General features: G+C 37.4%; 3 protein-coding genes across 4 annotated transcripts in view; 1 reads left to right on the top strand and 2 right to left on the bottom strand.

Moving 5' to 3' along the window:
- LOC140935871 (coatomer subunit alpha-like) overlaps nt 1-3798 on the top strand; it is a 28859-nt gene extending 25061 nt beyond the window's left edge. For both annotated transcript variants that reach the window (XM_073385447.1, XM_073385448.1), the window contains exons 35-39: nt 68-100; nt 670-753; nt 1139-1216; nt 1728-1840; nt 2766-3798. In XM_073385447.1, coding sequence (XP_073241548.1) covers nt 68-100; nt 670-753; nt 1139-1216; nt 1728-1840; nt 2766-2907 — 450 coding nt within the window. In that variant the 3' untranslated portion in view covers nt 2908-3798. The remainder of the gene's footprint in view (nt 1-67; nt 101-669; nt 754-1138; nt 1217-1727; nt 1841-2765) is intronic.
- Nucleotides 3799-5036: 1238 nt separating this feature from the next.
- On the bottom strand, nt 5037-9124 carry LOC140935872 (dehydrogenase/reductase SDR family member 12-like). The gene is made up of 3 exons (XM_073385449.1): nt 8452-9124; nt 7285-7449; nt 5037-6707 (listed from the first exon to the last, which is right to left on the bottom strand). The coding sequence occupies exons 1-3, from the start codon at nt 8978-8980 to the stop codon at nt 6445-6447; spliced, it is 957 nt and encodes a 318-aa protein (XP_073241550.1). The 5' UTR covers nt 8981-9124; the 3' UTR covers nt 5037-6444.
- Nucleotides 9125-11757: 2633 nt separating this feature from the next.
- LOC140935873 (toll-interacting protein B-like) lies at nt 11758-17566 on the bottom strand. Its single transcript, XM_073385450.1, has 6 exons — nt 17441-17566; nt 15812-15996; nt 14899-15032; nt 14423-14471; nt 13231-13383; nt 11758-12650 (listed from the first exon to the last, which is right to left on the bottom strand). The coding sequence occupies exons 1-6, from the start codon at nt 17454-17456 to the stop codon at nt 12348-12350; spliced, it is 840 nt and encodes a 279-aa protein (XP_073241551.1). The 5' UTR covers nt 17457-17566; the 3' UTR covers nt 11758-12347.
- Between the last annotated feature and the right edge of the window lie 1408 nt (nt 17567-18974).

The following is an 18974-nucleotide window of genomic DNA, read 5'->3' on the forward strand; positions in this document are numbered from 1 at the left end:
ATTCTCAGCCTCTCCGGCACTAACATCAAAGTTTGTGTATATTAAAACAACTCCCTTTTTTCCACAGTCCACCCTTGAAGAACAGAAAAGGATATGTGAGGTTAGTCTTTACTAACATTGCAAATAATTATTTTTAAGGAATAAAACAGTTTTCCATAATTAGTATAAGTTTTGAGGGCAGTGCATGCATTTGGAAATTTTCATTTCTGCTCTTAGAGAATTACATGATTCTGCCTCCAAAACCTCTGCATTTTGATTACATTGGCATTTCGTGAAACCCCTTACATTTATCAAAAATCCCAGGGAAAAAGTATTTGAAAAACTTTGTGGAGTGGTAACAATAATAGATGTTAGAATATGTAAATTTTATGTGATAGGCTGATTATTGACATTGATATAGCCTATGTGACACTTGTTTATGATATCTATACATGATCCTTGAGGTTAGAGCCTTATAATGTAGAATCAGTCTAGCTAAAAGCCTTGATTAAAGAGCACTTCACCAACTCCTGTAGAGCCTTTTATGTCTCCTGTTAGTAGACCAAACAGGGTACCCTGCTTGTTACCGGTACCGTAGGATCCTCAGTGAGGGAGCAATAGGAAAACAACATATTTTACTCTGGTTTCACATTGACAGCTGACCATGATATTATATAAAATTTATTGCAGATGGCTGCTTATTTCACCCATTGTAATCTTCAGCCAGTGCATCAGATCCTTACACTCAGAACTGCTGTCAATCTTTTCTTCAAGGTTTGAACCTCTCTCCTTACTATTCTCTTTTGTTTATGTGTTTATTTATATGTTTATGTCTATTGTATGTTTATTAATTTTATGCTTTTTTTCATAGTTGTGTTCTTTTTTTGTTTGTTACTTACTTGCAGTGTATATGGGATGTACATGTAGCCTTTTCTTTTTTTCCATGCAGGCACTCTACCCGATAGATTTAAAACGATAAATTATTTGTTCATACTTATTGGATAAACATGTCATCATTAATTATTATTTTTTCTCTATTATAATAATAAAAATATTATTATTATTATTATTATTATTATTATTATTATTATTATTATTATTATTATTATTATTATTATTATTATTATTGTAAAATTCTTATCATTATTATATTTTGCAGCTTAAGAACTTCAAGACAGCTGCTTCATTTGCACGCCGGCTGTTGGAACTAGGACCCCGCCCTGATGTGGCAACCCAGGTTAGTTGGGTACTATTAAAATGTGCAAGTGTTGTTAAGAGTTAGCTGCAATGCAATATTATTGCCTTTGAAAGTAGCAATGGAGCCTTTTCACAGAATGTCATGTCAGCCATGTTGGTTTCCCAGAAAAATAAACGGGCAGCCATGTTGGTGTCCCACACTAATCCTGCGGGAGTTGAACTCTTTTCTTTTGTAAACACTTTCTGTGATCGCAGTAAATAAATAAATTTGCATATGTGCTGGCCTAGGAATGAAAACACTTCATAAGCTACAGTATTATAGGGTATGTGACATTACTTTAAAGCTGCAAAATGTATAAATAATGGTGTTGTAGTCTTTTGAAAACACTTATTGCAGTGCCTTTTAAACTTGTGCAGTTGTTGTTTTTGAGAATTTATTTTGTTAAAGCAGTATTAACAGATTTTTAGATTTGTACAAAAATACCCATGTAATAATTTCATTAATGTTGCATAGTCTGTCAGCTATTAAAAAGGATTTGTTGTTGTTATAGATTCGCAAGATCCTCCAAGCCTGTGACAAGAATCCAACGGATGCACATGTACTTCAGTATGATGAACACAACCCATTCACAATCTGTGGATCCTCTTACAAACCTCTTTACAGGTGTGTTTGAAACTTTTCTCAATATCTTGTGTTGGTGCACAAAAGTTGATTAGCCTTTAAGCCACAAGACGTTAATAATCAAAATGCGATTCAAAATGTAAATGTCATTCTTAAAATGCAAAGAAGCAAAATAATGTAATACCATACAAAAGTGCTACCGGCAGAGTGAGGTTGATTTGAATTAAGGGTTCTCCAGTAATGTAATGCAGAAGGACTTTATGAGCACAGCCCTTTCACAATCAGTGGATCCAGCTCTTAGAGATTACATAACATTTTGAGCAACCAGAGAATGAATTAATTTTTGTCGTGAGGATGGCACCTTCATTTGCCCAGCGTATTTTGTATTTCTTTGTCTTTATCAAACAAATGTGTTGAGAAACAATATTACAGCAGATGCATTTTCCCACTTAAAATTACCTTCAGGGAGAAGACTATGCTTCAGTGACAACTAGATGTCAATATTTTCGCTGGTCACTGGAGCTTCTAGCAAACCCTTTTGAATGGTCACACCACAGAAAATTGTTCCCCAACTCTATCCAAACCTATCACTTGTCAGACTATTAAAGCACTGAAAAGGTTGAGGTTCTGGTCAACATCTGTAGAGAGAAGGGTATGACATCACACTACTATGGTAGCAAAATGTGTGGATCTCAACAGTCTTTGTTGATGGAGAAGGCCATTTGCATTGTCAAATGATACAAGAAAAGTATGGGCTACTGTTTTGTTCCTTACTGCAATCATGCACAGGAAAGTCATAAATGTCAATTGTTTTCGTTTTTTTTTTCTTGCCATATTTGCAGGAGGTCGGTTTGTTAAGATCCAGAAATTTTGATGCCATGGCTTCTCTCTGTTGGAGGGATGACGGGTGTTAACAACTTATTTCTCTTTGAATTCTCAAAAACCAGCTTTTTGTTTGTCTATTCAGGGGCAAGCCCCAGGACAAATGTCCTCTCTGTCAAGCTTCATACTGTCCAGAATTCAAAGGAACCATCTGCGGTGTTTGTAAGGTAGCAGAGGTCGGTAAAGATGCTATTGGTCTCAGAGTGAGCCCACTGCAGTTCAGATGAAGTTGTTCAGGAGAACTTAGGCCCAATACTTTAAATTACCAGAAGTGCTTAATTTGATGTTTAAAGAACAAAGCTGTTAGTCAGCATCCATAGACTGAGATGTGGGAACATCTGCATATTAAGAATTCTTCCTTCCTTTTATATCAAACTAAAGAAAAAAAGGGAATGCCGTATGTTTCTTTTCTCCAGGGTGGAGGAAACATATTTGTTAACTAAGTAAAAAAAAACTGCTATAAAATTTATGAGACACAACTAAGCAGGGCAAGAGTGAAACTGCCAAATAATGCAAAAGCTTGCCTTCATTGCAACTTTCATTCTTCTCTTTAGTTGATTTTCATTGTTTTGCATTTTTCAAGTCTAATCATACATAAACAAATAATAATAGATACACTTTGAATTTTCTTCGGTAATCTTTGTTTTAAAATAACCTTGCTGTTTAGTGGTGTCTATCTGATAGTCTTTCTGATGGAGAATTATAATCACAATAATTTCAACTTGTGGTCTAATATCCTCTGTCTCCAAATATGTGCCAAGTGGCATTAAATCTTACACAGATATTGCTCTGTTCATACCATCAAAACTAATAACCATTACATGAAAAGGTACCAAAAAAATAATATTTCCAAGTCGAAACAAAAACCCCAAAGCCATTTCTTAGTTGTTTCAAGCCTTTCTTTGAAACAAGTGTGGAGCTGCATTTTTCAAAAATGAGGGGTTTTGGATCAGAAATGGCCTATATCCAGTTAGTAGCATAGCAGTATGTGTTGCATGTTCCTAATTATAGAAATAATGATATAATGTGATCAGAATAATTAGGATTAGGATCTTGAGACGTTTTTGTCGGAAAAATGTAATGTTTTTATGATTGCAATAAACGTAGTGAAAGTGGCAGACGACCAAATTTGCTCTTTCTAATATTGAAAGTCACGACATTTCCCATGCAGGGTTGATGCAGAGTCTTATTAATTTATGCACTCTGTCTTCAGATTCCCTTTTTTTATTCATGTGTGGGACAATTTCTGCTATGCTATGAATGGGAAACACTTGAGGGACAAAAACCTAGGCATTGACATCTGGTTTTCAGAATCCAAGTCAGACTAATTTTGTTATTTTTAAACTAAATCAAATGGAATTGTGGTATACTGCTAGGAGTCACTCAGGATTTTGGGCAGGTTTCTTCATTGCCTGTTCTTTCTCCAGGTCTCTCTGCCACAGCTGCTGTGAGTGTCTCAATTTGCCAGCAATTCTCCTTATCTCAGATGAGGAGAGTTGCAGGCACTTGAAAACATTCACAGCTGTAGACTGAGCCTATGGATGTGCCAGCTTTTACTCGTGACTGACGCGTAAAAGACTGCTGGCATAATTGAAACAAAGGCCCCACAGTACCCTGTCTTGTGATGTGGATATTAAACAATTATTCCTCGAGCCCAAATGGGTTCTGAGCCAATAGTCCATGAGGCCGAAGGCCAAATGGGCAATTGACTCAGAGGCCACAAGGGCGAGAGGAATAATTGTTTTAGTAAAATCCAACTAGTCGGTCAAAAATATCGAGACGACACAACTTTAGCTAGTTGAAGCTAGATTTTAATCCTTTTTTGCCGCCAAAAGGCCAGTGCTTTTCGCTACTAGTGGGCTATAACATATAGCCTTGTAGTAGCTCAACCAATCAGAATACAGCATTGTTAATAGACCACTAGTTGGATTTTACTAGGGGAAGGAAGGTCCAATAGCGCGGAGCTAGTGGATTTTGCCATCGGGCTAGTGAATTAACAGAAGAACAGAACTGTAATCCACTTTTCTCATGAAAAAGATTTTTCGGGTTAGCTTAAGTGAATCTTGGGCTAGTAAATGCTAGTCACATCTTCCCTGTGAGTTGAATTGGGTTTTTTCCACGATTTTGCTAGGGTTGTAAAATTGTTTAGCAGGATGTAGTGTGGCGAGGGCATATTTGAATATCACTACCAAGAGTCAGATGTGACATATTTATAGCCAACGCATAGCCAATGACCCTTCTCTTGCCACTTTCTTTCTTCAAAGGGAGGGTGGATGTAGGATAGTTTTTAAATGAACTCCTCTTTTGGGTGAGATATAATATCAAGATTCAAGGACATGCTATCACAGTACTCAAATGAAACAGCCAAAGTGTTTATTGCACCATGTCTTTTCTGTCTTCTAGCATTGTCCAAACCAAGGGTTACATCCTCTCTTTACCATTAAATATAGTTAGAAAGTTGTGTAATCCCTTGTTCCTTGCTATGATTTTCCAACTCTCTCTACTTATCGCCATCTATCAGTGCTTACTGTAAACTCCTATCAATAGCAGCACATAATTTGCACTGATCTGACTAGTCTATTAGTAATAATATTAGTATTGGTCTTATTTAAAAAGAACAAAAACTCTCCTAGCTTGCCACAGTAATGTTGTTAGGCGTTGCTGTCTGTTTCCTCCCCATGAATGCCGGAAAGGAATGCATAAAAAAACCCTAAGAATGTCTGCATCGGAGGATACAAGTCTCCATGATCACTTTTTACTTAATGACATTTATTTTTTACCAGACCTGAACAAATGGCCATTATTTGCTAAGCCAGCTGTGGTGATTGAGAATAACCTTGTTTAAGGTTTCGTGTGTACTGCATCAAATGAGAGAAATCAATGATATGCTAATGAGAAGAGTGATAAAATGGCTGCATGCTTTGGATGTGAAACGCCAGCCCTGGTTCCTGAGAGGCCGATTAGCCCTAATCCTGGATTAAAAACTGTTCCATTGTTGTATTTAGCTTCCTATGCATTTCTTTGAGTAAAATTCTATGTTATCATCTCTGAAATTATCGGTATTTTGTAAGCTTGAGTGACATGTACTTAGACAAGAAAACCTTGTTTAATATTTGGCTTAATCCTGGGTACAAAATTAATAACCATCTTTCAAGGAACCGGGCCTGGGATAATATTATTGATGTCAAGGTTAAGGTTATTTGTAGGATTTTGGTAAAGTGTAAAGCGGTTTAAAGTGATGAAAAAATTGGCAGATGATTTCAGAAGCATTTCACTTGTTATTTACTTGTTTTGGCAATGTGAGATGTAATAAAAATAACACAATACTATTAATAAGTTACATCCAAGATCTATTAAACTATTAATGACATTTCCTATAGCTCCTACCACAAAACATCAAACTAAACTTTATAAAAATTAACACTCTCAAGAAAATTATGTTATTTGTTAACTGTATTTTTAACGAGATGTCAGTTCTCATAACTTAATGTAATTTTTTCTTCACTAGATTAGCTGTAAATGGTCAACAATATTAATATTATATATGTCTCTATGTATGTTTGTTTGTTATTTTGGTCTTCCTAAGCTATATAATAATAATAAAACTGTTACACTATTCTGGATGAAATGAACTATATTACGTACAGTACCTTAGAACACACAGCCTACTCTTTTTTATCTGCTGTTTAATACATACTCAAGCAAAATGCTCAGATACACGTGCCATTTAAATGCTGTTAATTACAACTGAATGTGTTTAACGTTTATTTAAACTTTGAAGCCATTTCTTCAAGTTCAGACATCAGTTTGTCTTTGTCACTATCAGAAGCTTTGCTCCATGCAAGTGGTAAATGTGTTGCAACTGCTTTCCTGTCTTGGTAAAATAAACCACTGGTCTCCTTAGACATATCAGCAACAGCCAACCATACGATTGTATCTGCTCCCTGTTCTGAAGTTCGAAGACGATCCTTCATTTTTTGATGGAAACCTGGCATTGATGACCTCACTGCTGGAGTATCAGCCCAACCTATAAATTAATAATAATTAATGATTTAAAAGAGTTATCACTCTTTAAATTGATCTTGATCAACTTGCTGGCTTGCACTGTTCTTCAAGATAGGGGGAAATCTTTTCAATGGTTACATAATATGGGAAAGAGATACTGTAATCACACTCATCTTGAGATCTATCTTCATGTTCTGTAGAAGAACTCTTTAAAGCTCTTTGGATCTGGAATCATCAGTGATGCCCCTTCATTGGCAGACAAACACACCAACAAAATAATGTTCATAAGTATGTGAGACACTGAATTAAACTTTTTGTTGAATGTGAAGAGCTGAAAAAGCAGTTAGCATTACATGATTAATGATCTAGCATGTTGCAGAGCCTGTTCCAGGCTCTCAAATAGTAGGGATGACACATGAGTGAAAGGCACATGGAAAAATCAGCGCGTGATCTGGGTAAGAGGGCAGTGGCAGAGAAGAGTTCCCAGTTTTTTCCTTTCTCAATTTGGTGAACCCGACTACCTCTCAGAGCCTATTAGGGTGTCTGTAACATAGCAAGTTCTCTGAGAGTTGGCTTCATTATTAGTTCAACAATGTTACCTGGATGCATGGAAGAAAAGAAGATTTCCTTGTACTTTTCTGCCCACTTTTCAGTCATGACAACTTGCTGCCGTTTGTTTTGTGCATATGCCATGGTGCCATCAAATGGGTTCATTCTTTCAAACTGAAGGTCTTTGACATCAAGTTTCTGCACAAGCATACCCCCTGTAATGGAAAAAAAAAACAAGGGTAATGACTTAAGTGACTCCAGTTCTTTCACAAAATAACAATACTTCCCCACAGGGTTTATTTTACTGGTCCGAGATCCCCTCGTTGATCAGCTCAGACCTAGCTAAGCTCCATCTGGCGTAAAATTTCATGAGGGAGGCAGCCCTGAGCCATGTTAATTTTGTGAAAAATTTATGGTAGCTCTTCACCTTCTCCAAATATATATCCTTTATTTGTCCAACTTTCAGAAATTTTAATTTGCCTGCAACTAAATATGGAAAGCGTACTTCACCTTAGTTGTTTCCAGAAAATAGTGACTCGATGGATTTCGGGAGTTTAGTCTAGTAAGTCTAGTACAGGGTCGCGACGTTTACCTCCACCAGGTCGAGTATTATTATAGGCCAAGGGTTCTATGATGCCGTCACAGCAGTTTCTCCCCACCCAAACATTTCTGAATTCCCCCCCCCGCCCCCTCGATGTTTACAAGGTGGTTCAAGGTGAAGAAAATGTAAATTAAATCACTTTGGCAGTACTCTGACAGAGTACTACTTTTACTTTTTTTTCATTGGGTTTGGGGCAGAGGGAAGGGGAGGTGCACTTTATCAATGGGGGTTCAAAACAAGGCAATTATTGACAAATGGCCTCAACATTTTCAAATATAAATGACATTCAAATCATGGATAGTATTGTAGCCTGTGAACTGCAAGGATTGGTGATTGGGGGGGAGGGGAGGGAAGGCATTTACCCCATGAGGCGCTTTGTTTCAAATTCAAAGAAATTTGTTACTTGAGGGAAGATACAGTATGAGAGATATTTTTTAAATGCGGAAACGTAATTTAATTACTTTCCCACGACAAGTCGCAAGATTTCTTCCCTATGATTACGTAATCTGTAATGCAAAGAATGCATATGGCGATAGCTAAATTAAACTTGAAATGAAAATAACTTTGAACATCTGTTACCAGGTTAGGAGCAACATTTTGACATACTTTTACAAACCTGAAGAGACCGTAACAACTCTTGGTGATTCCTGCTTCAAAAGAACTGGAACCAGTCCACTGGTCAGAATGTACGTGCCCAAAGCATTGGTGGCGAAGTTCTTTTCCAAACCATCCTCGTCAACTTCTCTAGTGTTCACCATGCATCCAGCGTTGTTTATTAACACATGGATAGGCTCACTAGACGATGAAAACTTTTCTACAAACTCCCAAACCTTTCTTGGGTGGGACATGTCCAAAAGGTGAAGTTTCACTCTGTCATTTCCAGAGACTTCAGTGATTTCTTTTCTCGCCTCTTCGCCTCTTGTTTCACTTCTACAGACCATGTGAACTGTAGCTCCTTTCTTCGCTAAAAAGACAGCTGCGTCTTTTCCAATACCACTGTTAGCTCCAGTGATCATAAACGACCGAGAAGAAATGTCAACATCAAGAGCTTTGGGATCGAAGGACTTCTCTGCAGCGAGATAGCCATTTTTCGTGTACTCCCGGAATCCTTTGCCGAACCAGACTAAATTTCTATAAAACGTCATCTTGCTGAATTTTTGGTTAGCTCACCAATACCTAAAGACAGTTGTGTACAGAGACGCTCAATAGAAGCGTTATGCAACCCTTCCAGCAGAAAAAGGAGAAAAAGGATTGTATATATACTGACTTTGCTGAACAGAAGGCTTGGCTACTTTTTAATATTGCGTGACTTCACATGACATAAATAGATCAACGTGTAACGTGTGCAATTTTTTCACACGTCATTTCCACCTTATGACCACCTTCGCATGCTGATACACCATCAATGCATACACACGTGCACGTAAACTCAAAATGGACTAATTCACATGAATTATTTTAAAAATTCAGAAGTACATTTGCATTTAAAAAACAAAACGGGCAAACGGGCAAACGGGCAAACGGGCAAACGAGCGGGTACTCAACGAGAGCACTGTTTTTAGGGCGTGCTCGTGAGTGGGACTACCCGCGTGCGTTAACGTGATTATTAGGCATGATTAGGCATTAAGTGAAATTAGCAAGGTACTAAAAATAAATTCAGCGCAGCAGGTCTTTTTATAAACTTCTACCACGCAAGCAATGGCCTTAGCTGCCACGTAAATGTTACGTGAAAAAGAGGCCCCAATCGATCATGCCCGTCACTTGAAATCTGGAGTACAGTATACCGCCCCCCCCCCCCCTCCTCCCACCCCGATGGGATGTAAGGTAGCACGTAAACGTTTCAAAAAGTTGAACCTCCCTCAACTTTTACATTTATGCAAGACCATGCAAGGCCTTTCATACATCGCATCTATTTATATTTTAAAAAATTGAATTACTGATTACTTGACAGTCCCATAAAAGATTATTTTGAAAATTCAAATAATTTATTTTCCTTCGAAAAATCAAAACAACAAACTGAATATTTTGTGAAAATTTTATTAAAAAATCTATTGAACTATTGAAAGCCTCTAGATATGACTTACATATAGTTACATAATTGCTAATTCTGTTTATCATTATAAAGGCTTTGCTGGGGTTGGTTTCTATCTATTTATATGACAGACTGGAAATCCTAAAATAACCTAGCCTGAATTTCTGCTGTCTTCTCACATCACAAACTCCGTCTCTCTTGGGCGTCTGGGACTCCAAGAGTCAGGTGCAACTCAGGCTAAAAATCACCTTACAGAGAATTTTTAACCATGTGACCAACAGCTTCTTAAGTTTCTTTGAACATAAGAAGGTGTTTACATGAGAAAGGATTTCTCCACAGGCAGCTTAGCTTGCCTAGCAGGTGGAATTGTCTTTGCGCGTGTGAGAATTTTGGCAGGAAAGCTGCCATTCTTGATTCCCCACATGGCTTCACAGCTGCTCTGCCAAAACTTTGCTCGCACTAACGATCCCGCCAGCTATGCAGACTACAGGCAGCTAGGATTGCCTTAGCACACCAACATGGCCTTCACCTCATTTTCTTGTTACACCAATATGGACGAGTTGATGTCACATGAAGATGCTCTACACTTTGTATAAAAGTGATGCTAAATTTCTCAAACTCATTAACAACTCATGAAGAGAAAACAAAGAAAATCCTCACCATAAAGGAGGTCTAGATATCAGATTTTTATTTTAAAAAAATTCATAATATTACCTTAACATTTTTCAAACTTGAACTTTGAATTTCTTCAAGAATTAATAATCATTTGAGAAGCCATATCAAACAAATGAAGGTATGTTTTGTCCAATATCCAAAAATATCAGTGCAGGATGCAAAATGAACCTATTTTCTCCAAGAACCACTAATGGATCTTAAAATTTTAAAGTGGTGGCCATTCAAAAAAGTCAGTATAGTCAACTCTCTCTAAAGCCTGGTTCTCATATACCGCCAAAGTACCTGAGACAAAGCCGCTGATACTGCCTTCAATACTACTCCTCGATATAATGAGGACAATGCCACCAGCAACAAGAAACATCACAGGTCTTTACCACCGGCATGCCTGCGAAGTCAACTTGAGTCAACTTCGCAGTCATGCCAGCAGTAAAGACTGACATGGCCTCTGTTGCTGGCGACTTCTGTTCTCATTTCAGAATGGTGTCACAGGCAGTACCAGCAGCTATGTTGCAGGTAGCTTGGCAGCACATGGCAACCTGGCTTAAGACAGACACCTTTGAGACCCGCACTATGAGTCCAGCTTAGAAAGATGTCTGTCTTATTAATAGTCAACTAAGAGGAGTGAAGACAGGCAGGAACTAACCCTATGCGTCCTTTTCAGCAAGGTGTCCATTAAGAGAGAGTTGACTATAACCAGGGCCCAGTTGTTTGAAGGTCAATTAGCAGTATCCCAGGGTTAAGTTTAAATCTGGGTTTCTTATTCTTCCGTTCAAAAGCATTTTCTCGGATAATTTTCTCTTTCCATTATAGAGCATCAAATCATTGCTTGTAGACAAAAAGAATTAAACTGAATTTGCTTTTTAAAATTCATATCTGAATTTAAACTTTGCACTAACCCTGGTTTCTCTTAACCCTGTTTTGAACAAGCCGGCCCAGGTTCTTAAACTGCAAATTGGAAATGATGTTAGTTGTATGGTGTACATTAGAAACATCCAGTCTGCCACAGATTACAGTACATAATGGGGGTTAGACTACAAGTAGTCTCCCATTTTTCCTCAGGGATAGTAGAGCAAGCAAAACGCGAGCACGCATGAAAATCACCCCATGCGAGAAAAGGCGACATGCGGCAGGTGTTGCCTTTTCTCTCGTGAGGTGATTTTCACGCACGCTTGGTTTCACTTGCTCTACTATCCCTGAGAACAAATGGGGGACTACTTAAGGTCTAAATAGCAGTTGAACCACTTGACATCCAAGATGGTAGCAAGCAAAGATGTTTCAATACCTAATTTTGCTTCAGTTTTTTATTTAATTTCTAACTCACCTTCTGGCTTCACAATTCTCAAGGTTTTTAAGTAAGTGTGACAAAGAATTCTAGTCATCAATATGGCAGCTAACATGGCAGCTAATTTTCCAGATATGGTCACCACTGCCAAACATTTAGGCAAAATTTCATAAGGCCCTGAAGCAGTGGTTTGTAAAGATTAGCTAGGAACTAACCCACTACAGTCTGGATATTGGGCAGAACAACTCTTCTTGTGCTTGATAATTTACATCATTCTTGTTTATGATTCTATCAATAATATAAGCAAGTAACCAAAATGCATATTTTCATCACCTATAAATGGTGAAATGTCATTTTGTGGATTGAAATGACTTAAAATAATGCTTCTATTGTTCAGCATTAAAAAAATGATCATGTGGCTTCTAAAACTGTTCATTAGCAGCAGTTCCTTCCACTTACTCTTCAGTGACTCAAAGCCAATTTTCATAAAGGAACATGCTTATCTCTTTATGCCTTAATTAACTCAAGAGTCTGTCATGCTGAGTAAGTGTGTTGTTGCTGCATCAACACTTCCACCACTTGCTTCAAGAACAGATCGAATGACCCCCTCTTCCATATTGGGAAACATGTCCTTCAATCCTGCTATATCCTGTTCATTAATGGGCCTTTGTTGGGGTTGTTGTGGTGGCTGACCAGTAGGTACTGGCTGCCCGGGACCATACCCTCCTGGATAAACCACTTGTGTTCCCGGAACCACTGGCTGAGGTACCATCATGACGGGCATGTTAGGGTAGATCATTGCTTGTGGAGGTGGTGCAGGTACTTTCTACACAGGGGAAAGAAGAAGTCACTCACTTGAGAGAGCTGTAAAGCCTGAGCATTAATATATCATGCCTGAGTATTAATCACGTCAAGCAGTAATGGATTTACTGGAGCAGGCAACATACATCACATGTATAAAAAAACAAATCAGTCCTTTGCATTTGTGACATGCTATTGTAAATAATTTCTGAGAATCATTTTTACAGCTCTAAGTGGGTGTCTTGTCGTGCCTCCTACCAGCTATGGCCCTACACTAAGGCCAAAACTTTCTTGAAGAACTTTTGGCTCAAAAGTTCTCTTTTACTAAAAATCAAGGACACTGATATTTACTACTACAAGGTTTTCCTTCTGGCTTTTGTGTAATCAAACACCCTTAAAGATCCCTGCCAACCAACCCTCAAGCAAAGTAGCAATGCAAAGGTACCTATTAGTGCGCTCCCAGACCACTACCTCCTTGGATGGATTTTAACCTTGCCTTAGTTTCACTTAATGAATTGCAAAGCATTTCCTGAGAAATGTTTCAACTGTTTAAGAACCCTAATAATGTTGTGAGGATTATGGAATTATTACAAAGAAATGTTTACCCTGTATGCAAAAACTAAGTTGATCATTCCTTCCTTGTCATCTCCCTGTTTACCACTTAACGGGTACCAGTCCTCAAGTGTTTCTCCTGAAAACACTTCTTCTTTGATAGGAATAAGACCCCATGCAATACGCTCATCCATAGAGAATGCTCGCTGAAATGAAAATTAATAAAAAATAATACTTGATTCAAACCTCTGTAAGCGGACACCCCAGGGAGCAAGGTAAAGGGCCGCCTTGGGACAGGTGTCCTCATAAGGAAGGTTAAAAGTTTAGTGTTTGTTTATGGCTGGGACCATGATTGGATACAATAAAAGAGAAGGGTCCATTAGTGGTGCCCTCCAAGGGGGGCAGGGTAAATATATCTCTGCTAAGTCTGAATTTCAAAACCCAATGATTCACATAATTGAGGAGGCTGTGAAGCCACGTCCCTGTTGATATTTTCCGAGTTCGTACACTTTTTCTGCTGTAAAATTCATGGACTGTTCAAGAACCACATTTTTTAATTTCAAGGACATTATTTATTACTTTCAACACAGATTCCAAATAAACTATAAAAATATTCTGATAATAATGGGCCTTTTTGTTTAATGGCAACCATTTTTTATGAAAATTCCTTTGTGAGTGCTTATCAAAGAATTACCTTCCATAACGAACAAGATAAAAATAGTGACGATGCTTCTTATCAAATGTTCTTTGATTAAAATTAAAGGACTTTCAAGGACCAAAATGAACTAAAGAGAATTTTTTTACTACTGTTTTTGTACTTTTCTTCATTGCTGTCACCGTTTCAACCCATCTTTGTGTTGTGTGACAACATTTCAGCTGTCTTACACCGCTGCTTCAAGGCCATGCTGCTTGTTAAAATGTTACCCTAACAGGGTTTCGTTAGTGGAGGTTCAAATTATTGTACTGGCTGCATTAAGCATCCATTATTCTGTCTAACAAGCACCACAAAATTAATTCTCTTCCAGCAGCCTTAAACAATGGTAGCCATTTAAGAAATGAACTTTGGTAAAATGAGTCTGTGAAGTAAATTGTGCACTGGTATTCGTGTGGATAATTTGAGATCCTTGGCTGACATATTGGACAACTTGCTTGGACTAAAATATATTAACAACTTCAAAAAATCAGCTTCTGTAAGGAGTTGTTAAAACTGGGTAGGTCTATATTGATGACAGAAAACTAAAATACCTCATCAAAGACCTCGACATATATGTTAGTAACACCTTCTTGTATGGGTCTGCAAAAGAGAATAGCAAAACTAGTCTTATTTACCAACAAAACCAAAAGAATGTACAATAAACCTACTAAGGAGTTCAGTTTTTGTGAGTGTGTGTGCAGCAGTTTGTTTTTTCAGATATATTCTCTCTTTTTAAAAATAACATTAAATCTCAGTTATGCAAGTCCTCTAATGTGAGCTTTTTTTAGAATGGTAGTACAGTGTAACAATTCTTCCAACAATTTTTAGTTATTTTTCTAATGGATAAACCAAGGAACTGTTTGGAAATAAAAAAAAAACTTAAAAAGTGCAGCTCCAGCTTGCCACTGACACACACATAACTGACATGAATATCACATAAATGGAGGAAAACAAAAGACCATTCACAGTCAAGCAAGAAAGAAAGCTTCACGGTGAGATCTGGAACACTATCTGCAATGATACATACATAGACATTAACTTGTTCCATCGGGGACTTGTTGAGCCATTGTGGGCCGTTGGACTTTCAAATACATGGCTTCCAACTGTAATCCGACAGTAGGGATCCATACGTGTAATGCCATAATTCTTGGCAAGTTTGGCCTGCAAAAGTCAACTTTACTAATTATAACTAAGAATCATGTTCTCATCAGTGAGTAACATAGCTTGAAACTCCTTTAATTAATGGCAGGGTGCAAGAAGAAATTTTCTCAGAAGCATTTGTATCAGAATCTTATCATGGATTTTAAAATGCATTGCCTGCAATACAGTATTAAAAAAGCATGAAATTCTAGACGAGCCAGTTAAATTTATGTAGGGCAGTGAATTTGCAAAATCGGTTAATAAGCAGAAAAGAAGGAGTTTGGAATTTTGGTTAATAATTTTCGTAAATCCATTTCTTATTATAAATAACATCTTTTCTTATTATAATAGTTGTTTATGCTTAGCATAATTGAGAGATAAAACAACTGCATCAGGAGCATATTTTGGTTTGATGGGTTTAGCACATGCGTATCACAAGCTCAATAAGCACAAAGGCATGAGCTTTTCTAGGGGGTCAGGGGGCATGTTCTCCCAAAAAATTTTGAAATTTAGAGCTTCTGAATCACCAGAAAGGTGTTTATTTCTATTAACCCTGAGAAAATTTTGTCAAATTGTTGTCACCATTCTGTTAGTGTTTTGCATAAAAAGGTACATTTAACAATGAAAATTGTGTTTGCTCTAACACAAAGATTGGAATTACCTTTGGAAATTCATCTAAAAATATTCGTGGCAAAATTATTGGAAGGGCTTTAGCCCACCCAGTCCCATAGCTACATGGTCCCTGGATAATAAGATTTTACTGATTTAGTAGATTTAATAATATTTAACAACTTACGAACCTGTTGTAGTGTGATACTTAATCTTCCTAATGGTTGTTGTTGATATGGCTGCATGAATACAGTTGGCTGATAATATGGCATAGGCTGAACTGGGATTGTCTGCCCTTGATTAACTGCTGGCGATATGCGCAAAAAGTCATCGGGCAAATCCCCAGTCATTACATTTCCCCGAGAAGTTGTTTGAGCTAGGGATGAAAAATAAACCCAGCAACATGACAAATCTATCTCACACTACAGGAAATATTTTTAATTAGCCTGGATGGAGTGTTTGGTGCAATGGCACAATGGCAGATCCAGACCTTCAGATAAAGTGGGAGGGGGGGGGGGGCAGTCATCCAGACCCTGAAATAAGGGGGAGGAGTGGTCTAAAAAAAATTTTTTTTCAGCCCTTCAGGCCTCAGTTTGGTCCAAAAATAAGGGGGGAGCGGGCTTCCCGGGCCCCTTCCCTGGATCCACCACTGTGATGTTCATATCACAAGTCTATTTGTATATCTACCAACTACTGTACCTTACAAGTCAGCTCTCACCCCTGGAACTCAAACACTTTGATCTCATGGCAGCTTATACCTGAAGACCATTTTCTCATACCTCTTGATGGAGATGTTTGAGCTGGTCAATAGGCTTAACTTACACATTTTTTAAAAAGATATTTATAGAAGAATAAATCAAAACCAAAACGAGAAAAGAAAAGTCCACATAATTTTCCAGAAAACTCTCATTTTAGAATGTCTTTGGAAGTTTTTGGACATCTTGGATATGCTCAAGTCCTGTACAAAAATTATGGTGCTGATGATAACAAACTCACACCTTTGACTCAAAAAAGTTGGCAAGTGCATATTAAAGTTACAGGTCAAAATTAAATTCAGGTTAAACTTTTTTAACCTACATAGATACTCAATTTTCTTTGTCTCCTAGCTCTAATTTATGAATAATTTTTAATAGCCTCTTTAGGGATAGGAGACAAAGAGAATTGAGAATCAACCTAGTTTAAAAAATTTTCAATTGAATTTAATTTTGACCAGTAACATTTGCATTGATATTAAAAAAATAATAAAGTACAATTAATTAGGAGGTATTAATAATATTGCACATTTCAAAAAGGCCCTGTTAGGGTAAAATTTCAACAAGTAACAAGCTCTGAAACAGAGACATAAGACATACATGTAAAACTGTGACAGATGATACAAAGATTGCTTGATTTGAGACAAAATGAGACAGAATACACGAATTAAAATGTTATGACAAAATAACTATTTCTAATTTTAGCAAACTCATCATGATTTTGGCTCCGAGCGTGTCAATTCCTTTTCCTGGCTGTTAGCAAGCATTACAAACCAATGTTTCAAATATCAGGTAAAATAATTCAGAGAACGAACTAAAACAAAAAAATGTAATCTCAAGGATTTTGTCAACGCCAGGGTCTTTGTTTACTATCAGCCTTATTTTTGGGCTTTATTATTTTGAAAGTTTCTGTTTACTTTTTAGTCGCTACAGTTCAACGAAAATGCTCTACAATCGCTAAGAAATTTTGGCCACAAAACAGGAGTTTATCTCAATGTCGTTATACAGTTCATTTCAGTAACAGTATTATAAATTAATATGACGCTACTAAGAGGAAGAGGATCTTACCTGATTGAGCGGCCATTTTGAGAAAGATGAAAGCCCATGATGCTTTTCTGGAAATTGCGCGTGTTTGCGTGGGTGGTGAATCGAACCTGTCCGCGTGCACAAAACAGGAGAACACAATACTAGCTAACCTGAGATCAGGCTCTATTTTCGTTTCGCTTTGAAAATGACATTCCAGCGGGCAAGGCGAAACAGAGAGAATGTATGAGAACCGCCAAAATTGGGCCTGATCTCAGGTTAAATACTAGCCAATACGTTATTTGCACTTTGAACTGGAGTTTGACCGTGATCCTTATATCTGTGGATTGTGGCCAGCCATATATATCCAGGGTGACTGAAACTAGGCCAAAAAGTGATAACCGATTAGGAGGTATGAACGCATTTCTGGGAATAAAAAGGACTTTAAATTGACGTTATGTTCCAACATACATCTTCAGAAGTAATAAACTAAACTAAATAAATCAATAAACTAAATGGGCCTTGTCTGAATGTATGTTGGAACATACGAAACGTCAAGTTAAAGTCTTTTTTTCCTTTCCAGAAATGCGTTTATATTTCCTTATGTTCAGGTTATCACCGCAGTTTGCTTTTTGTTCCTTCTTAAGATAAGATGGCCAAACAACAAAAGTAGTACGATGAAGCTAGGCCTGTTCCTATTGTGCTCGGAAAATTTTGAGCAATTTTTTGCAGTTCCAGCAACCTCGAGCAATATTTTGACTTTCTGGGCAACTTTTGAGCAAAATATAGGTTTAGAAAAACAATGTAATTGTGCGATGTCATGAGGGGATTGTCCTCTCTTGAACACTTAACCTAATTCACTTGTGTAGTTACTAAAACAAGGAATGATCGACAATGACCTACAATGACCTACAATGACCGAACGAGGGGACATGAAAATACGCTTAACATCCCTGTAATAAGCTAAAATGAAGAGTTTAGAAAAAGACAAAAAAAAGATCAGGGGACATGTGTGCATAAATGTATCGTGTTTAGTCTACTGCATGACAGCCCAAATGATGACAGCATCTTTAATTATTACGCTTGGAGATAAATTTACAGTGTAATAATACATGTATGATGATAATGAAAACCATCCCTTGCAACCTTTCCCGTTAGTTGTGTTTTGTGTTGTCTTTTTTTCAAACAAATTAAACAAACACAGTCACCCCAACAGTCGATCCGGGGGGATCTTCAACGGACGTTTGGGTATAGATGAACAAACGAGGCCCTCAAATAATTCTGACCCTGGTTAAGAGAAAAATTGTTTATTTAAGTACCCTGGCCAGTATAAGACATCATAAGACCCTTTACCGTTAAATAAAAGCCCGGGGCGTTTATTTCATTTTAGGGGTCCAAGAGGAGTCGTTTAAGAGACGGGAGAAGCGCGTTTTAAAAGAGAGAGGCGTTTATTCTCGTAACTTATTTTAACGAGCTCAAATAACTTTATACAGTATGCTTTCGGCTAAAAACGTTTTTGTGTTAACAGAATCTCGACAGCGGGCCTGATGGCTTATCTAGAAATTGAACATGACATAAT

The sequence above is a fragment of the Porites lutea genome, chromosome 4 (assembly GCF_958299795.1).
Source record: "Porites lutea chromosome 4, jaPorLute2.1, whole genome shotgun sequence".
NCBI lineage: Eukaryota > Metazoa > Cnidaria > Anthozoa > Scleractinia > Poritidae > Porites > Porites lutea.

Excerpts from the sequence above, each read along its gene's own strand:
- LOC140935872 (XM_073385449.1), bottom strand. The coding sequence starts at position 8,980 with ATGACGTTTTATAGAAATTTAGTCTGGTTCGGCAAAGGATTCCGGGAG. Across the intron at positions 7,450-8,451 it reads AGTTGTTACGGTCTCTTCAG|GGGGTATGCTTGTGCAGAAA; the intron begins GTTTGTAAAAGT and ends TTTCCATTACAG. Across the intron at positions 6,708-7,284 it reads CTTTTCTTCCATGCATCCAG|GTTGGGCTGATACTCCAGCA; the intron begins GTAACATTGTTG and ends ATTAATTTATAG.
- LOC140935873 (XM_073385450.1), bottom strand. Across the intron at positions 14,472-14,898 it reads TGGAACAAGTTAATGTCTAT|ACCCATACAAGAAGGTGTTA; the intron begins GTATGTATCATT and ends TCTCTTTTGCAG. Across the intron at positions 12,651-13,230 it reads ACTTAGTTTTTGCATACAGG|AAAGTACCTGCACCACCTCC; the intron begins GTAAACATTTCT and ends TCCCCTGTGTAG.